Source organism: Haliotis rubra, unplaced genomic scaffold (genome assembly GCF_003918875.1).
Source record: "Haliotis rubra isolate DU_JTF1 unplaced genomic scaffold, ASM391887v1 Scf425, whole genome shotgun sequence".
NCBI classification, from domain to species: Eukaryota; Metazoa; Mollusca; class Gastropoda; order Lepetellida; family Haliotidae; genus Haliotis; species Haliotis rubra.
Genome location: NW_025767108.1, coordinates 832,376 through 847,757, shown reverse-complemented (window position 1 = coordinate 847,757; position 15,382 = coordinate 832,376). Strand labels below are relative to the sequence as shown.

Below are 15,382 nucleotides of genomic sequence, written 5' to 3'. Positions count from 1 at the left end.
CTGGCACCACTTCTGATCGCCCAAGGTCGGGTCGTTTACGTGTGACGTCACGAGCAGAAGACCGTCAAATCGTCCTACGTCACCTACGTGACAGATTTTTGCCGGCTACACGAACCAGGGCTGAGATGTTTAATGGTCGACTGTCCTCACAGACCATTCGAAATCGGTTGCGGGCTGCCAATCTCCATTCTCGACGTCCATATCGTGGGCCAATATTGACGCCGTTTCATCATCGTCAACATCTGCTGTGGGCCCAACGTCACCTCCGATGGACCCAGAGAGACTGGAATCGAGTCGTCTTTAGCGATGAATCCAGGTTTACCCTCAGATTCGCGGACGGCAGGCATAGTGTCTGGAGACGACGTCGTGAACGGTATGCCCAATGTTGTGTACAGGAAGTCGACAGATTCGGGGGCGGAAGTTGCATGGTGTGGGGTGCTTTCTGTGGGAACAACCGTTCCCGACTTCTGGTCATCCGTGGAAATCTCACAGCTGCTGCTTACCGCGACCAGGTGCTCACCCCTGAACTCGTTCCTTTCATAGCGGCTCATGGCCCAGGTCTACATTTCCAGCATGATAATGCTCGGCCGCATACCGCGATGTTGACACGAAATTTCCTTCAAAACGCTGGAATCAACGTCATGGACTGGCCATCGAGGTCCCCTGACCTTAATCCAATAGGCCACGTTTTGGGATGCACTTGGGAGAAGGCTTCGTGGTCTTAGGAACCAACCTCAGAATTTGCAGGAACTTGGCGCTGCCTTGCAAGAGCAATGGCGCAGAATCCCCAACCACGTGTTCACAAGCATCAGGCAGTCGATGAGGAGACGGTGTTTGGCAGTGGTGAATGCGCGGGGCGGCCATACACGATATTGAACTGAGAAATTTCGCATGTTTATTCTTGTGACTTGACATTCTGTATACCCATGTTTTGGAACGGCGGTGTAGCCTAATGGAACTGATTATGGCACTGTCAGTGTATCGAGTACATCACACAGATCTCGGCAATGAAATAATAACAATTTAACCATCTTACCATCTCTTGTTCTTTTAAAGTTTCTTTTTTGACTCAGTATATAAATATACCCATGTCACAATAACATAGGATGCATATGACACTTGTTACAACTAACCAACTTATTATTGTAACAAAAAGCCTCAGACTGCAAGTGGAATTGACATGGGGGCTCAAATGGTAAGACATGGTGTCCCGCTGGGATTTCCCCGGTTGTGGCTCACGGTATTTGTACGTAACATGTATTCGTTGTTAACAAAATGAAATAGAGAACACAATACGCTACTAAAACATAATTTATACTGAAAACAATTATTGCAGATCATAAGTCAACTGATTAGGTACGCAGAACTGTCTATTGATAGATTGAAATGGTTCCTTGGAATTTCAAATGGCTACATAACTGAGCGTTCAATAAAAATGTTCTGTTCAGGGATGCACTGCAGTTCGTGGTTTAGACGTTATTATAGTGATATAATGAATTATTTTTGATTGAAATGTCAGACAACAAGTTGATATTGGTGATAAAAGTAAAAGTTTGCATGATATCACGCGATCAACGGTTGATTCGTTCGTAACATGTGTTTTCGCTGGTAACATTCCGTATTTGTAGGTAACATCAGTTAGTGTGTTTGAAGTTGTAAGTCTTGTTCAGGGCTGTCACCGATGCACTTGCGAACATAGGATAATTTAGACTGTAGTAGAAGTTAGTTGCATGGGTTTAGTAGTTAGATTTGTCAAAGGTATGTCTTATTCGCAGGTAGCTCGTTTTTGTAGTTGAAACTTTCTGTAAATGTCTATCTAATAGCAATTGTCATTGCAAAATATGGGTAATTAAAGCAGAGTTATAGTTCAGGAAGACGCATAATGCATTGATTGTTTTAGTGACATGTTTATCTCTACATTATGGTTTATGGTATACGGTAATAGTTCAAGCGTTTTAAACATTTGTGAAGTGCTTTCTTTGAATACAAATGTCAGTTGAAACATTTGGTAAATAAAATTCAAGGTGTATTGACTTTAGTTCAATTTCTATACTTCTCATCAACATTTTAGACTCACCAGTGTAAATATAGCCACTTACTTCAGGCGACTGTTTTAAACTAAATTTTGCAAAATATTCCATACTGTTTAAAGGAACTGTTTACACATGAACTGATGTATTGTAAAACAAATTTGTAACATTGAAAACCTTATTGTCATGAGTTCAATAAATGATAAAAATTAGTGCAAATTGGCGAATTCTGAACACAATTTACACCAAAATGCAGCTATTCACATGTACGATATTTGCACATGCTTTTCAGCAATTTGATGCATGATCCTCGTGCAATTCATCTGCATAAGGTTTGCAAGTGGTTTTCCAAGTATATATACATATGTACATACTCACATATAGTGAGTGTTTCTAGTGAGACTAAACTTTTGATGAGAAGTATATTTCCATCAGTTAAAATGAAATTGCTACTTTCCGACATAGACTGAGACAGAACAAAGAGAAAGCCTAAACCGGCCTTAAACTTTATTCACATGTCCTATGCACTTAGATAAACAATTTCCAAACTGTTCGATGTTTTAATAAACCAGCTATGATTTAGTTTGACATGTTTAGACATTTATGAAATATACTAACCACATAAAGAAACTGTGCATTGTCAAAATATTATCCCAGTTGATAAGTACGATAGCAATGTCAAAGGTACATATAAACTTTAATGGAGGGATCCTGAGACCATAACAAGTCGGGAGAATTCAATTGAAAAGTCAATCACAATGACGTCACGAGTCCACAAGCGGCACAGGGGTCAAACGACCATGTCACAAGCTCAATAACGGGTGAGCTTCCACCATCGGCATTGAGAACAGCAGTGCATCGACGACGCATAGAGCCTATCAAACGTGCAAGGAAGGCTTGTGGGATGTCACGCCAGATTCTCTCAAGTTCTGTTGCAAGGTCAAGGAGGTTATCTGGCCGATGAGGAAGACGGCGTAGACGTCGATCTATCTCGTCCCACACATGCTCTATCGGGGAGAGATCCGGTGAATTTGCAGGCCAAGGCAGTAAGTCAACGTTGTGGTGTTGCAAGAAATCCATAGCAACCCTTGCCGTATAAGCGCGGGCATTATCCTGTTGGAATGTTAACCCAGGGCCATGACGTTGCAGAAAAGGAATTACCACAGGTCGAAGAATCTGATCCTTGTAGTCCACACCAGTTAAGTTGCCCTGGACAATCACCAGGAGTTCTTTGGCGTGCTGTTATTCCACCCCAAATCATCACGAAACCACCACCAAAGCGATTCCTCTCCAAGACACAGGCCTGTACATAACGTTCTCCCACGCGTCTATAGGCACGTTGACGTCCATCACTATGGGATATCTTAAACCTGGACTCATCTGTAAAAACAACTTTTCTCCACCAAAACAAGGGTCTGAGGACATGATTTCGGCACCACATTCGGCGAGCTTGTCGATGACGTTGTGTCAGGATAGGCCGTATAGGCGGGACGTCATTTGTGTTCTGGTAGCGTCTCACCAGTGCAGAAATGGTGTTCCGGTGGCAGTGGAAATGTACAGCCACTTTTCGTTGAGACATTCCCCCACGGACCATCCTAATGGCCTCATGACGTTGTGCAGACGTGAGCCTTGGCATGCTATGCGTTTCAATAGCCGTTAAATTTTTTGAACGATCGCAAGGGCAGGGGTTGAGCTTTCCAAAGTGACAGTATTGTGTGGCATTCATTTGCTCTGTTTCTCTTTCCCGGAATGCAAGTGCAACTACGTATTGAACGTCTCAAGGACGAACCCACTGACGTCACGGAACGTGGCACCTGCATGCATGTTGGATACATGTCACTGATCTCTGAGTTTAAATCCTTATGTGTCTACACAGGTTTGATAAACTTAGATTTAAAATTTTTGTATGCACAGTTTCTTTATGTGCCTAGTGGATTATGTGGTATTTGTCACCTACAAGTACATTGTTTTTATCTTCCACCGAAAATTTAGTTTTTGATGCATTTTCAAATTTGTTGTTATTACCGAAAGTTCCACCCGTTGTCTCTCAGATGAATAAGATAGATATGAATAATTATTTGTTTGTGAAAAGAACACTATGTGGTGATATCTCACTTACATCAAACAAAGGTACCAAAATGGTTCTATTTTCGTAAAGCTTGAGGTTATAAAACATGAAAGAAACCATGATTTGGCTTCAGAATTTCTATAGTCATTAACATATTGTGTGCGTGCACTAACTTATCACTTTTAGAGATCAGTGATGGCAACTGATTTTCACGAGGCAAATATGTTGACTTTACATTGGTAAAAGGAATTACAAGGTGCAAGCAATTCTATTTTGGACCCCTTGTACCTAGCTGTGCACACTTTTCGTTGGAATCGACCATATATCATGCTTTTCCTGAATCTTCGCCAATCGCGTTGCTGTCAAAAGGGACAAAAAATTCAATGATATAAATAAATTTATTGGCTTTATCAAAAAGGACAAGATCGGGTTTGTTGGCTGAATTCTCCTGAGGCTGTATATGGGCCTATTCCACAGAAGTTTAAAAGCATCATTTTCCATGACGCCCTGGACGTGTTCAGGGTCATACCATGGATAGACCTCGGAGTCAAAGCCACAGGCGAAGACGATAGTAGAAACAACAAGCCATACCATCATGTCGTTTAAGATATGCTGTTTGTGCCAACGAAGGGCATCCACTGACAAGGTGTTGGACAGTCTCTGTAAATTCATTACATAATCGACATTTCAGGTTAATATTTTCCTTAAGAATTATTATTATAATACATTATATAACACTGAAGTTCACCACGGGCCCAGCTACAAAGCATGAGCTAAACTGAGTCTATCTGAATGCATTGTAAGATACTATAAGACCATAGTAAAATCTTGAGTAAGGGCACAACTGAATAACCTTTCAGAAAGTAAAAAAATGTATTATCACCATTACACAAAGCTACACAGTTGCTCTCCTGCAAACAAAGCATCTGTATCTGCACATTCCTCTTACTGTCGATATAAGTAGAAATAATACATAATCATTCATTCATATACATTCATTTTTAAAATCAAGCTTTATGGGTACGTCTGAAAACGTGTGAAATTAAGTATTGTATCCTTCAGAACAGCTCCCTGGTATTTCATTCTAGGAATTCCTTTTGGGACCATAGGAGACACTTAGAACAAGAAGCAACTGGCAACATATCAATACCGTTATGATTATTTGTAGTTTCTTTGCGATGACATGAATACAGTTTGAAAACTACAATTAAGAACTAGACAAACATGGTTAACACCCAGACAACAACAACAAGAAATTAACTAGAAGCTGATTTCTTTCCTGAAGAGATTGTTGACATACCTTTCTGGAATTGGAAGAGCAATTCCTGGTCAAGTCCATTCATTTTTACTCTCCCGATTGCGGCTGGGGACTGTGTGGTGAAATAAACAAACTGATCCCTCTGATTGTAGACGAGATGATCAACTATTCCACCGTATCTCTCAACAGCCACAAAACTTAATGCCATGCTGTGAAGGTTAAGAATTCCAAATTCTGAGTCACCAATACCAAACAGCAGTCGAAGCTCCGATGTATTCGTGTCTGAAATGGCAATATATGTAAGAATGGCATACAAGACTATGCTATGTTCTTTTGTTAGAACATCTTCATTAAACGTTTGACTGTATAGAAAAGTATCAAGTCCTAAACCTCTTTGTAAAGCTGCATGAAGATTTATGTTACTATCAAGAAATCGCTTCTTTACTCATGATGCCTTACTGTCACGTTGGGCAATTCCAGTAACCGAATCAACGAGCTATCCGCGGTTTAAGTGACAAAACGTCCTTGTTCTACAGCCATAAAAGTTTTAACCTTAATGTCAATACACTTCTTCTGCCATACGCTGTTCTATTTTCTTATAGAAGTGGGACACTCAAGCAGGTATCAATGAATGACATACAATAAAACCCTATATTGGTAACACCTACTTTGTCAGTCCAGATATGAAGAGGTCAATATTCGACGATGTCGTATTGGTCATACAAGATATACTCTTGAGTATATGCTAAAAGGCGAAGATAATCCATTCTGCATCCCTTGTGACGAAAGAATCACGGCCAAGCATGTCCTCCTGCTTGACTTTTGATTTTTCCATCGCAAGGGATAAATATGTCAGTGGTCAAACTATTAAGGATCTTCCTAACAATGTTCATAATCATTTTATTATCGATTTTTTAAAAAGAAATTGAAATTGTTCTGACTTTTTTTTGTGGAAACGTAAATTTGCTAACTTAATCTAATGAACTAAACGTGATAACACTTATTGTTCACAATGTAAAACTGAGGAACTAAACGAGATAACAATTATTTCTAATGAGGAACTGAAGAACTAAATATGATAACACTTATGGGTAAAAAACGAATATGTGAAGAACTAACTGAATGTGTAAACTTTTGCGTTGATGAATTTCTAAGAATTTAACTAATTTCACTAACCCCACATATAACTAAATTCTAACTCTATTAATTTTCATAACCCGACTAATACTAAACTAATCTAACCCTGAATATCTAACTTCTAACTTTCTTTACTAACTAAACCCCACTGATTGTCTAAGCTAATTTATGAATATCTAACAACTGACTGACTTTCTAACCTAACTCTTAATTTACGTGTGGTATCAGCGAAGTTGAAAACCGAATTGAATTATAATTCTAACATATGAAATCTGGGAGCGTGTGTAGTTCACGCGCAGGCAAATCTCGTGCAGTCAGAGTCTATGCGCTTCCATGAATGTTTTTTAAATTCCATAAACATTAACTGAACGAGATGCGTTTTGAGTAAACTCTCTGTGCCATTATCTGATATAATCAGTTTGGGCATTCCACGTCTGTCGGCCATACGAGACAATGCTCTCAAAAAAGAATACGAATGTAACCCAAAGGCAATCTCAAGGTGAACATCTCTGGTTGCTAAACAAGTAAACAGGCAAAGATATCTCTTTTGCCTACTCCTGCCACGACCCTGAAGAGTAATAAATGGACCTGTATAATCCACCCCTACTTGTTCAAATGCCCGTCATGAGGCTTGCACTCTCACAGGCTGTAGTTCGGCCATGATTTGATGTGTAGGCTTGGCCTTTCTTCTGCGACACCAAGAACATCTCCCATCTTCGAATTTCCTCCCTAGCTGACACTATCCAAAACCTGGTACTGATTGCTGCTTACGTAGCATTGGTACCTCCACTTCTCATGGTCGAACATTCACCCACTAGCTGAAGCTCTGAAGCAACATCGTCGTTGATGTACGTTTGAGTGCTAGAATCATCTAATAATGCGTTAACTGTCAAAGAACGGTTTCCATTTTTCAAAATTACAGGAATACTTCTCAACGCCAAATAATTTGACGTGTCTTTTAACGTAGACATTGTTGTTTGGTTGCCAGCTTCTGACCCTATAGTTTGAGGCGAATATGGTTTGCTAAAGGTTGTCTCTGCAGGTGGACCACCACTTGTCCTCTGCTTGGCATGAAAAAATCGATTGTGATCTGCTTTACAACCATCAATTCCACATTCAACTGCTATTGTCTGAAAATTGGACTCTAACAATGTCCATTCTTGTAAGGTCTCAAACTGACTCCTGTCGCTGTTGTTCATAAATCCACCTTTTGTAACGAGTAATCATGCTTTCTGTCAACTGTGTTAACAAAAGAGCATAGGGACATCAGTAGTATATACACTGGGGATACAAGATCACTTTTGACAAAAAGCCCTTGTAAAGCGTTATTTCATAAATAAAGCTTTTATCAGGCCCTAATCTCTTCCGCTATTGTATATACCACTTTTGAATCCCCAGCCAACTTCCTGGTCACTATGACCGCAAACCAACACTTTCCTTGGCTATGTATAACCTATATAATGTTGGCCTTGACAAAACAATTTAATGTGAATCTCCTATGATTTCTTTGGTTTTCGTAATGAAGGCTTGCGGGGCTTGTTGTACCGCTTATTCTATGTACTTTTCTCGTCTTCGCTGATGACAGTGCTTTGATAAGAATCTCATTTTCTCTAGGGCAACCCATTTTTTCAGCAACCATTTTTTTTTTCGACCCGGCACCAAGGTTGCTCGAACATCCAATTAGGCATAATTGCTACAATATACAGGATACACCCCGACAACAACAAAATGGCAAAGCAAATCGCAGCAAGAAATGGGCATTCGGCGCAGCAAATCGATCACACACCACCTCCTACTGGAAAACACGCATGACAACAACCTTGTGTCCGACATCTCGACGGTAGACTATCTCGCCGGAAATCTCGAGGAAACCCACCTGCAACCACTCTCCGGTCTTCCAGCCTTTGTCGACGACCTCTACGTGTTTGGTTATCTATCTTGCAAAGACATTGTGCAGCACAAGGGAAGCGTCCAATATACGACAGGAGAACACGTCAACGTGAAAAAAATCGTCGGACTACTCCACTGGATACTATGCACCAACTACAAAGAGCATACCGAAGCAACCAAAATGTATGCGACACTTCTACACACGGTGCAAAAGACGAGTGCAGGAGCTATTGCCAGCACGATCCAAAAGATAGAAAGCGAAACCCAGCAGAAATCGTTACGGGCATGGAAAGCCCAAAACAACGACGAAACCCCTTTTGCAGTCTTTGTGGCCAAAGTGGACGTTTCTGAAATCACGATCGACCGACTCGAAGTGAAATTGTCCAATCCAGAAACAAAACTACAAGGCAACGGACTAGGATCTACAGCATTGACTACAGCCGAGACTATTCTGGCGTCCTAGACCGCGAACAGCTCATGCAATTCCTCTGTAGCCAACATGGATTTGTCAAGCAAGGCGATCTCGTGGAAGCTATCGAAAGTGGAAAACCCATCATCCTGGACAACACCCACTCGGTCGGCAACCATGTTTGCACGTGGGTAGAGACAACAAAGTCTGGCAAAACGATGCACACCAAGCCGTACAACAAAGTCGTTTGCAACTTCGAAGCCGGAGAAATCCGAGTACCGATTGGCGGCCATCTTGCCGACTATGTGGATTGTCCAAACGAGCATCTCCGGAAAAACTTTCACGTACAACAACGAGGTTGCACTCACATGGAATGTCACTGTACGCCTGCCAACACACAGACATGTCCACCAACAGAGCAGAAAACGTTTTGCAAGACGTGTTGGAGCGGGTTTCGCCAGCAGGCGACGGGCTATTCATAGTACAACCACCAGCAACGCAGTGGCTTTGTCTCGCAGAAAAGATAGACTGCTGTTTGGTGCTAGCCGACAGTCCACAGCAAACGATCTTCGTCGCGTTGTATGCACATTCGAAAACAGGCTGCGTGTTCGGAGTACACATTCGTCCAACCAACACAGAATCCTGGGGAAAAAACATCAACTGGGCCATAGGAGACTTCGGTTTTGGAAGGGTTCCAATATTCAGCGTGGACATCCTATCGGTAGAAGGAGATACAGTGGAACTAGGCCAACTACGCAAAAAGGAGATCGAAGCTCTGCAAGACAGTTTCGCAGAAGCCACAGCATACATCCAAAAATGAAGACAATCCCAACTGCTTGTGGAAAATGCTCTCCGCAATATGGATACAAACAAAGTAGGGGCAATAGCTGACCGATATAGCATTCTCGGCTTCCGAATCACCAACCGTCCACAAACAACGTCCTCCAATCGCCAACAGTCGAAAGGAGCAATGTTTAGACTACAGCAGAACGAAGACAGACTGTTTCAAGCGGCAAACGTATTGGTTGGTAGAAAAGGATTTCTCTCGAGACAAAGTGTACGAACACACCCTGCAAATCGAGATCGAATCCTCCAAAAGATCGTTCTTCGACAACCTGCAAAGAGATTCGTTGGAAGAAAATACAGGTAGTGGCATCTCCTATGGGAAAGGAGTATCTGGACGAGCGCAGGAAAAGAGAGGAAATAGAGAACATGTTGGAATACGAAGAATATCTAGAACTACAAATGGCTATGAAATCCATCGCCCAGGTATCACCACCAAAAACGCCAGCCATCCAGAAATGTGTAGACTTTCCAGAAGGGATCTATGCCATCCACAGGTTTGCAAAACAGATGTATCGTGGGACCGAGTGAACTATCCTGTATGTACAAGTGTTGAACGAAAATGGAGCGCCAAAAGACGATGTAGACATTCCCGTACAAGGGCATTGGATGGACAGTGCCGTAGCAGATATAGATCTGTCAACAAAGCAAAGCCCAGCTCTGTGTAGTCCAGGCCCCATTCGCACAACGCCAAAGAAAAAGAAAGCTAGAATCGTACGAATAGAAACTACAACACAATGCCACCTCGAGAAGTACAAGTCCACAGACTCTTTCCATAGCCGACAGCAAAAAGTCTGGTCTTGCCCCAATTGTATAGTTTTCTAGACAGACCCTCCGACAACTCACCTAGTATTTTTGCAGATGCACAGTTGCGGGCTTGAGCCTCCCCGAGCGGTCGTAGAAATCCTGGACGGTGGGCGCAGTCGACGGATCTGCAGCAGGCAATACGGTTGTGCTGGAGGTCGACGTCAGATTTGGAGCTATCATGCCAGTGAGCAAGAGTTCTGCGGTTGGCAATACGGATGTGCTGGAGTTCGGATTTGTAGCGGGGGAGGAAGAAATGGGCTTTGTACCTATTTGCATATCTTCTTCTGTGTTCCATATTTTGCGTAGTCGATTGGAACCAATTCCAAATCGTTTCGTTTCTTGTGCAGAGATTTGTCCATGCATCTTGCGAATCTCCTCCACTTGGTCTTGCGATAGTTGTCTTTTCGGAGGCATTGTGTTTGTACTATATATCTGCATTTGCACAATTGTCTATATGGAAAACTAGGCAGAACCTAGGCGAACTAGGCAAACTAGGTACAAACTAGGTGTGAACTAGGCAGAACCTAGGCAAACTAGGTAGAAACTAGTTCTGCGGAATTCCTAGTTTGCACCTCTTTGCGTGATAGATAGCCAAACACGTAGAGGTCGTCGACAAAGGCTGGAAGACCGGAGAGTGGTTGCAGGTGGGTTTCCTCGAGATTTCCGGCGAGATAGTCTACCGTCGAGATATCGGACACAAGGTTGTTGTCGTGTGTGTTTTCCAGTAGGAGGTGGTGTGTGATCGATTTGCTGCACTGAATGCCCATTTCTTGGAAAGTTGCTGCGATTTGCTATGCCATTTTTTTTTGTCAGAGTGTATCCTGTATATTGTAGCAACTCTATATGCCTAATTGGATGTTCGAGCAACCTTGGTGTCAGGTCGAAAAAAAAATGGTTGCTGAAAAAATCGGTTGCCTTAGTGAAAATGAGATTCTTATAAGTGCCTGATAAAAGCTTTATTTATGAAATAACGCTTTACAGAGGCTTCTGTCAAAAGTGATCTCGTACCCCCAATGTATATACTTCTACATCCATCTCCTAACTCCTCTACTTTGTCAGCCTCTCGAAAACTAGCTACTGCAATGTCCAGCAGATCAGCAAATTTGTCTAAATCCTTTGCATTTCCAGGACTCAATGGTTTGAAGTTAGATATTTCCTCTAACTCTAAGGTAATATGTCTTCTTGTGCCCCCATATTTTCTTTCAAGCCATTGTTAGGCAATGTCATAAACAGCAGCGCTATGCCCTAATTTTGCAATAAGTTGAGCTGCTTCTCCAGATAGGTATTGTTTCAATTGAAACAGCTTATATTCATTGCTGGTAGGTGCTCTATCGACACAGGCCATGAAGGCTGCTTTTCACCCTTCATATTATACTACTTTGCCTGAGAAAATAGGGTGAACACTCGCTTAAGTTGTCTCCATAAATCGTCACCAATATTTGGGTACTTTAAAGGGTAGTCAATTATTTAGGACTACTTCATTTACAAAGGAACTTTGTTTGCTTTTTATTTACAATATTTACAATTCGTAAGTGCGACAAAAAAACACAATGAAAAATATATACATAAAGAACAAAACAAACTTTCTTACAAAATTGTGCAAGATGTATTTCAATTTACACTTGGCAATGGATGTGACGATAATAAAAAACATATGAGATTAAAAAAAGCTTTTAGAAAGTTTTATTTGAAACTCATTCCAATAACACCTCTTTCTAATCTGAAAGTAACATTTCACATCAGTATAAAGTGTTCATGACAATGAATGAGTATCAAGTTCTACTTCTCAGTTTCACTGTCCTTGCTGAGAGTCCTGAACATGTGACTGATACTATGAGGTGTGCGTAGGGTCCAAGAGACCGCTTGGCAGGTTCAGAGATATACCTGCTGCAGCACTGGAGTCAAAGCTGGGGAAGATACACATGTACCAGCTGTTCCGCTGCTTTGTGCAGTGTTGGAGAGGGTGTGTGCTCAGGGTGGGCCACTGGGTGGCAGTAGGTTGGTGTGGAGAGGGTGTGCTACCACTGACAGCTGTTTGGCTCTGATGAACAATTGGGAAGATTGTGATCATCTATGCGGTCGGCGTGGACGTGATTAGGTGGATTTGAGTTCGAGTCGTCAACTCCAGGTCGAGTCGAGGCCGAGTACAGATCGACTCTAAGACGAACACAGATCGGCATGTCAGGCCAGCTCGACCTTCAACACGACAAACTCGACCTACCTCGACCTATTCTCAACCTGGTCTCGACCCCATTCTCGGACCGAAGGTCGAGGTTGAACTGGGGAAAACTTTTGACATGTCAACAAAAATTCAAAAGCTCCAGATCTGACTCGACCTGACTCGACCTAGCTCATCTAACTCGTTCTGAAACTCAACCAGCTCGACCTTCAGGTCGAGAGGGTCGACTAGCGCAAGGACGATCTGGGACCGCACCATTACAAATACCATCGTACAGCTGTAATACTACTGAAACAAATATTTACTCATGATATTGTCACTTTTGTACAATCGCCTCTGCTTTCTTCTAAATGTGGAAAAAGTTTTATCGCTTCTATTTACACTACTTTTGCTATCTGCATGGACCCTAGCTAGATTTACACAATCCCTTCACCCTATGGCGACTGTACTCCAATTTGGCTAAATTATTAAACGAAAATATATTCTGCGATTAAAAACATAGAGGATGAAAAATACTTTGCATGAAACGGGACTTACATACCCTCTCAAGGCGGAAAGCATTTACACTACTTCAACCCCCTTTCAAGGTATTGCCACCAACAAAGATTTTTTTTTATTCTAACAAATTAAAAATCACTCAATAATTACTATACGAAATAAAAAATAATTATCAACTTAATCAAGTTATTGCTTTTTCAAAACTAAGGTTAATGTACATCAACTTCAGTAAAGAATCCGTTACTGGTCGGACATTTCAATATATATCCCTTGTAATGGAACTATCAACACAGTGAAGCAGGACATGCTTTACCGTAAATCTTTCATAACAAGGAATATAAAACGGAGGATTTTCACCATCCAATAAATAGTCATGTGTGTATCTGCTGTGGCCAATACGACGGCCATCGTCGCCGGTTGACCTCTTCAAATCTTGTGAATTTGACTGACTTACTGGGTTGGTTTAAGGTGTGTGTTTAAAGGGTAGTATAGATGCTGTCCCTATCAAAGGTGTGGATTTCCTTATTGGAAATGATTTTGCAGGGGAATATTGTTTGACTGATTCTGTTGCCTGTCTTGAGCCTAGAACTTTGACTGGAACTATCAGTTCCAGGTATTTTGGGATTGGGCAAAAGTGCTGATGGGTTAATTATAGGCCAGAAATGAGTCTGTTGAGCAATGTTTAATTATTTTGTCAATGTTTGTCCTGTTCAATTTACAAGAATATCTCCCATGATGACTTTTCGAAGGTTTACTCCATGACGTATATGAACCTGCCATGTCTAGTCTTGCCGTTATGTCTTTATGTATAAATACTACCATTAGATGCTAAAACTTGTAACATTACCATCGGTTGCTTTATGCTTACCGTTTAAACATACATAGTGTACAAATACCTATTCTAGTCACGATATGGTTTAAATATTGCCGGTGTGACTTTGCATTTTAACTCCCTCACTCAAACAACTACTTCAACAAGTGATGATAGTCAACCACTGAAACAAGGTGACCCTCTTGCTGCCGCTTCATCCTTCAGAATCAAGCTCCCACCTATTTATAAATAATTGATTAGTTTTACTGCGGTTACCGCAAGTACATTAAAGACAGGAATCTTTGAGACAACATGTCAGTATCCAACCGAATCTAATCATTAAGCATGCCTTACATCAAAGGTGCAAACTCATTACTGTATACACATTCGCAACAAATTTGTTACGAGATTCCACGTTATTATCGACATATATTTATGTAAGTCTTGTTTGCTGTTCAGCGTCGCACTCATCAAAGTTCCACCTATATGACAGCGTTCTGGAAACAATCAACTTGGAAACGGACCAAACAATCCAGTGACTGAGATCATGAGCATGATGGGACGATTTTCGCATATGGGACACGATAACATGTATCGACACATGGCAAAAAGCTGAGTAGTAATCAATCATTACTTATGTTCGGTTTTCAAAGAAAGTTCACTTAGGTTATTGTCGATTCCCAAAAGCTTTTTACCCAGGTCAACTATATATACTAAACATCTTACATCATGTTACATCACGCAACGTGAAAGCACCAGCTTAATTTGTTCAGATTCTTCTCTTAACTGATTACGTTTAAATACCATCTTACATCCCTTGCGCCTTACATGCATCAGGTTGTTCAGGACTAAATTAACAAAGCCATCCCATCACTGTTACTGCCATACACTGTCCTCAACGCATGGTGGTCTTTATGCTATGAATGCGGTTCTGGGTTCTGTTCCAACGTGCTGTGTCCCACCTGTACACTGCAAGATGTCTGGGCTTCCCTTGAGTTCCGTAGTCTTGAATCCAGGGCATGCATGACAAGATGACATTCCAGATTTGTCCTGATAGAACCCATGTTGACATACCTTGCACTTTTTATTTTCAAATATCTTTCCAGGAGGGCACTTGACTGAAATGGACAGGTAGGTGTGAATATTGTAGTAAATCCAAACTAATGTACCTAAACCTTTTTCTGAGAACAATGATGACGTGCCAAACAGTCTAATTTGGGATGAACATGGACAATGTTCACAGCTGATTGATCAAATTGAAATTATGATAATCTACCATATTCAGACTTGAGACGTAGCCTAGCTGAGCCTGCCATGTAAGCGAGTAATAATTACTTAAGTAATGCACAGTATCTAAACACAAACAGCATGATATCAGTTCTTTTTTTCTTCAATGAAATTATCCTTTATTCCTCCTTCTTTTCCCAGTACAATTTACAACATACACAAACT

At 41.3% G+C, this 15,382-nt stretch overlaps 1 protein-coding gene across 1 annotated transcript in view; it reads right to left on the bottom strand.

Moving 5' to 3' along the window:
* LOC124288796 overlaps positions 1 to 15,382 on the bottom strand; it is a 318,833-nt gene that overhangs the window by 65,849 nt on the left and 237,602 nt on the right. Inside the window, exons 24-25 of the mRNA XM_046725327.1 lie at positions 14,893 to 15,048; positions 5,399 to 5,638 (exon numbers count right to left, since the gene is read on the bottom strand). Coding sequence (XP_046581283.1) covers positions 5,399 to 5,638; positions 14,893 to 15,048 — 396 coding nt within the window. The remainder of the gene's footprint in view (positions 1 to 5,398; positions 5,639 to 14,892; positions 15,049 to 15,382) is intronic.